Here is a 5,000-nt window from a genome sequence, read left to right as displayed (position 1 = left end):
GCTGCTGCAGCTTGAAGAGCGAAGGTTTGCCTCTGTTTGCTCCGGGGTGGTGCGAGGAGACCTGCCTGCTGAAGCAGCAGAAGCTCAAGCTGCTGCAGCAAAGCAGCAGCTGCAGCAGGAGCAGCAGAAGCATCAGCGGACGCAGCAGCTGCTCTCTGAACTGCATGCAGGCGTTGGCTTCCTTACAAGGAAGCTATCAGCTGCGCAGCAAGAAGTGAGAGACATAAACATTTGCTGCTGCTGCTGCTGCTGTTGCTGCTGCTGTTACTGCTGTCGTTGCTGCTGTTGCTGTCATTTCTGTTGTTGCTGCTGCTATTGCTGCTGTTGCCGGCTCTGCGGTTGCTGCTGGTGTTGTTTTTGTTGTTGCTGCTGCTGCCGTTGCTGTTCTTGGTGCTGCAGCTGCTACTGCTTCTGTCGCTGTTGCTGCTGGTCCTGGTGGTGTTGCTGTTGCTGCTGTTGTTGGTGCTGCCGGTGCTGCTGTTGCCGGCGTTCTTGCTGCCGCAGAAGCAAGGGGCAGCAGCAGGACGAGTTTCTGTCACTGTTGGTGCTGCTGCTGCTGTTGCCGCTGCTGCTGCTGTTGCTGCTGCTGCTGCTGCTGCAGCTTCCTTTCTTGCCGACGCTGCAGGCTGAAGAATCTCTCCCTAAGGTTTTCTCTTTTTGCTGCGCCGCCACGAAGGCACTTGTAGAAGCAGCAGCAGCTGTAAGCGAGCACCAGCAGCAGCAGCAGTAGCAGCAAGTGCAGCAGCAGCAGCAGGTGCTGCTGCAGCAGAAGAGCAGCATAATAACGTAGGGAATGCACACTGCAGCAACCGCACAGTAACGATATTGCTGCCGCTTTGCAGATCCCAAAGGAAGAACAAGCAGCAGCAGCAGAAGCAGCAGCAGAAGCAGCAGCAGAAGCAGAAGCCGCGACTACAGAAGAGACACCTCAGACCCAAGAGAACGACGAGCAGCAGCAGCAGCAGCAACACGAACAGAGCGAAGCAGAAGCAGAAGAAGAAAAGGCAAATGATGAAGCTGCTGCTGCTGCTGCTGCTGCTGCTGGAGAGAAAGCAGCAGACCACTCGGATGAAGCAGCAGCAGCAGCAGCAGACGATCCAGCAGCAACAGCAGCAGATGACCCAGCAGCAGAAGCAGCAGCAGCAGCGGAAGACTCAGAAGCAGCAACGAACGATGATACCCAAACAGCCTCATCCAGCGCCGAAGCTGTAGACCCATAGATTGTAGTAGCAGCAAAAGCAGCAGCAACACAAGCAGCAGCAAGTGCAGCAACGAGCAGCGGGAGCAGCAGTGGCAGCAGTAACAGCAAAACCCGCAGCAGAAGCAGCGACGGGTGAAGACGACGCAGGAGCTGCAGCAAAAGAGGAACAGCCAACCCCTTGGGATGCTGCTACTGCTGCTGCTGCAACAACTGAGAAACCAAGCAACAGCAGCATCAGCAACATCAGCAGCAGCAGTCCCAGCAGCAGCAACAGCAGCAGCAACAGCAGCAGCGTAGATAGAGCCATTGATAATGCATAACTGCAATGAGTCTGTCTTTTCTTAGCGACAAATCAAGCTGCGCCCGTTGCTACAGCAGCTGCTGCATATCCTGCTGCAGCAGCTGCTGCAGGTCCTGCTGCAGCAGCTGCTGCAGCTCCTGCTACAGCAGCTGCGACAGATCCTGCAGCAGCAGCAGCAGTTTTAGCAGACACAATCACCGCTGTCACCGTTCATCCCACGGTTTCCTGCAGCAGCACTTGCTGCAGCAGTTGCTGCTGCGTTTGCTGCAGCACACCAAACAACTAACTAGACAAGACTGAGGGCAGAGACAGAGCAGCAGCAGCAGCCCTCAAGTAATAAAACAGATATCGCTGCTGCTGCTGCAAAAGAGCTACACAACACATATGAATAGCAGTAGCACCATCAGGAGCAACAGCCATAGGCAAGCTGCTGCTGCAGCTGCTGTTGCTGCTGCTGGTGCTGCTGCAGCTGCTGCTGCTGCTGCTGTCACGGGGCGAAGTAGAACTCGTCAAGCCAAAAGAGCATCCCTCCCTGGCAGGGTCCGCAGCAACAAAGCCGCTGTTGCTGCTGCCGCTGCTGCTGCTGCTGCTGCTGCTGCTGCTGCTTCAGCTCATAGATGCAAAGCCAGGCAGAGCCTCAACGCAAACAGCCTTTCGAGCAGCCCCACCAGAAATAACCTCCTCACTGTCGCCGTCTCTCTTTTGCTGCTGCTGCTCATGCTGCTGCTGCTGCTGATGCTGCTGCTGCTCATGCTGATGCTGCTGCTGCTGCTGATGCTGTAACTGTTGGCTATCCTGCTGCTGCTGCTGCTGTATACGGTTCCCTTCATGATGCCCTACTCGCTGCTGCTCAATCTGGTGCTGCTGTTGCTGCTGCTGTCCCTCCCTGTGCTGCTGTCGACCTGACTCCGGCACTGCGTGTTGCTGCAGCTGCTGCTGCAGGTGCTGCTGCTGCAGCTGCTGCTGGGGTTCGTCTGGAGCCCGCTGCTGTAGCTCTTGGCTTTCCTGCTGCTGTTGCTGCTGCTGCTGCTGCTGCTGCTGCTGCGCCTGTGCCACCTGGTGCATCTGCTCGCGTTCCTCCTGCCGCTGCTGTTGCTCCTCCTGCTGCTGCTGCTGCTGCGCCAGTGGCTCCTGGTGCTTCTGCTTACATTCCTGCTGCTGCTGCTGCTGCTGCTGCTGCTGCTGCTGCTGCTGCTGCTGCCAGTGATGCGCATGACTATAGATGTGGCAGAACTCCACACCGAGGTCGACACGCCTTAGAAACTGCTCCATATACACCCCATGTGGCGCCTGCTGCTGCTGCTGCTGCTGCTGCTGCTGCTGCTGCTTCTGTTGCTGCTGCTGCTCCTTATGCTGCAGCTGCTGCTCCCGTTGCTGCTCGTGTGCTGGTTCTTGCTGTGTCTGATCCTCTTGGTGTCCATGGTCCGGCTGTTGCTGCTGCTGCTGCTGTTGCTGCTGCGGCTCCTGTTGCGTTCTGCTGCTGGCACATCGGCTGGGGGATGCTGCAGCACCGGCTCGTTCGCCTTTGCTGCTGCGGATTGTCTCTGCCGCTGCTTCCGTCGCCACCACTGTGTCTGCTGCTGCTGCTGTTGCTGCAGATTCCTCTGGTGCTGCTGGCGCTGCTTTGGTTGCTGCTGCTGCTGCTGCTGCTGCATTGGCTGCTGCTGCTGGCTCGGCTGCGCTAGCAGCACGTGAGCGCGGAGAGGCAGGCTCGCTCCCTGCTGCAGCAGCAGCAGCAGCAGCAACAGCAGCAGCACCTGCCCGCTTGTACAGCGTCTCCTCGCAGCGCATGTACTCCAGAACCACCCACCTGCAGCAGAAGCAGCAGCAACAACAGCAACCAATTCCTAAAACAGCAGCAGCAGCAACAGCAGCTGGAGGCACAGTAACAGCAAGACCAGGAGCAGCAACAGCAGCAGCAGCAACAGCAGCAGCAGCTGCGACACCAGCAGCGGCAACACCAGCAGCAGCATCAACAGCAGCAGCAGCAACAGCAACAGCAAGAGCAGCAGCAGCAGCAGCAGCACCTGAAAGCGTCGGCCCTTCCTAGGTCGAAGAGTTCCTCCATCTCTTTCGGTGCTGCGGGCTCCAAAGCCATCTGCAGCAGCTCCTGTGTGCTGCTCTTAAGCTGCAGCAAACTCGCGCAGCCGCAGCAGCAGCCGCTGCTGCCGCTATTGCTGCTGCTGCTGCTGCTGCTGCAGAGGCCAGGGAGACAGGAGCGACCAGCAACAGCCACAGTACCGGAGAGAGAGCTTGCGTCTCCTGGTGTGCAGTAATAATAACTTAGCTGCTGCGGAGGGCAAACCAAACCTAAGGGGCAGCAACGGGGACAGGAAGCAGCAGCAGCAGCTGCTGCTGCTGCTGCTGCCGCTTGCTGCTGCTGCCTCTGGTTACGCGCTGCTGCCGCCGACGGCCGCAGCAAAAGCCACGCTCCTGCTGTCCTGCTGCTGCTGCTACTGCTGCTGCTTGCAGCAGATGCTGCTGTTTTGAGCTGCTGCTGAGGACCAGCCGAAGGGGAACTAGAAGGAGCAGCAGCAGCAGCTGCAGCAGCTGCAGCAGCGGCAGCAGCCACAGCTGTGCAGGTGCAAGGCGCTTCTTCGCGTGGTCCCTCCGGTCCAGCAGCGGCAGCATCCCCCGCTCCAGCAGCAGCAGCAGCAGCAGCTGCTGCTGCTGCTGCTGCTCGAACTCGTAGCCTGTGCTTGGCCCTGAGGAAAGATAAAATTGCTGCATCTTGCTGCTGCAGATCAGGGCTGATGCAGCAGCCTGGTCTTGCGGAGACACGAACAGTAGCAGCAGAAAAAGGCACAACCTGCAGCAAATAGCAGCAACACCAAAGCCCTACACACTGCAGCAGCAGCACCAGCAGCAACAGCAGCAACATGGGTCACAGCAGCAGCCTTAGCAGCAGCAGCATCAGCATCATCATCCTTAGGAACAGCAGCAGCAGCATAAGGAGACCCAGCAGCAGCGCCAGCATCATCAACATCATCATCATCAGCAGCAGCAGGATCAGCATCAGCAGCAAGAGCAGCAGCAGCATCATCAGCAAGAGCAGCAACAGCAGCAGCAGCAGGAGCAGCATCAGCAGCAGCAGGAGGAGCAGCAGGAGGAGCAGCAGGAGGAGCAGCAGGAGGAGCAAGAGTAAGCGAAGCACCTTAACATCTCTGAATGCTCCAGTGTCTGGACAGCCAAATTGTTTATGTTTTGTTGCGAAGAAGCCGTCGACAGCCTGTCTGCCTCTGCATGTAATAGTCGGCCAAGGAGACAGATAAAAAGGTATGTTGCAGCTCGCGAGGAGACACTCAATTAAATCAGCTGAAGAAATAAAACGAGACACAAACTGACCCTCCAAGAACGGAAATACCTGCAAACATATACACACAAATATATAATATATATATATAAATATATGTATATATAAATATATATATATATATGTAATATATACATAATATATATATATATATATATATATTATATGTATATATATATATATGA

General features: G+C 56.5%; 2 protein-coding genes across 2 annotated transcripts in view; one reads left to right on the top strand and one right to left on the bottom strand.

The window, feature by feature from the left end:
- Nucleotides 1-1,220, top strand: part of EAH_00028590 (Axonemal dynein intermediate chain protein, related) — a gene marked incomplete at both ends in the record, with an annotated part of 6,116 nt that extends 4,896 nt beyond the window's left edge. The window contains 2 exons of the mRNA XM_013396301.1: nt 11-214; nt 843-1,220. Coding sequence (XP_013251755.1) covers nt 11-214; nt 843-1,220 — 582 coding nt within the window. The remainder of the gene's footprint in view (nt 1-10; nt 215-842) is intronic.
- An 888-nt stretch (nt 1,221-2,108) lies between these two features.
- EAH_00028580 (patatin-like phospholipase domain-containing protein, putative) overlaps nt 2,109-5,000 on the bottom strand; it is a gene marked incomplete at both ends in the record, with an annotated part of 3,049 nt that continues 157 nt past the window's right edge. The window contains 2 exons of the mRNA XM_013396300.1: nt 2,109-3,312; nt 3,530-4,311. Coding sequence (XP_013251754.1) covers nt 2,109-3,312; nt 3,530-4,311 — 1,986 coding nt within the window. The remainder of the gene's footprint in view (nt 3,313-3,529; nt 4,312-5,000) is intronic.

Source organism: Eimeria acervulina, genomic scaffold (assembly GCF_000499425.1).
Source record: "Eimeria acervulina Houghton genomic scaffold, Eah_scaff252, whole genome shotgun sequence".
Taxonomy (NCBI): Eukaryota; Apicomplexa; class Conoidasida; order Eucoccidiorida; family Eimeriidae; genus Eimeria; species Eimeria acervulina.
The sequence above is the reverse complement of the archived record's forward strand: the minus strand, read 5'-3'. Positions and strand labels throughout refer to the sequence as shown.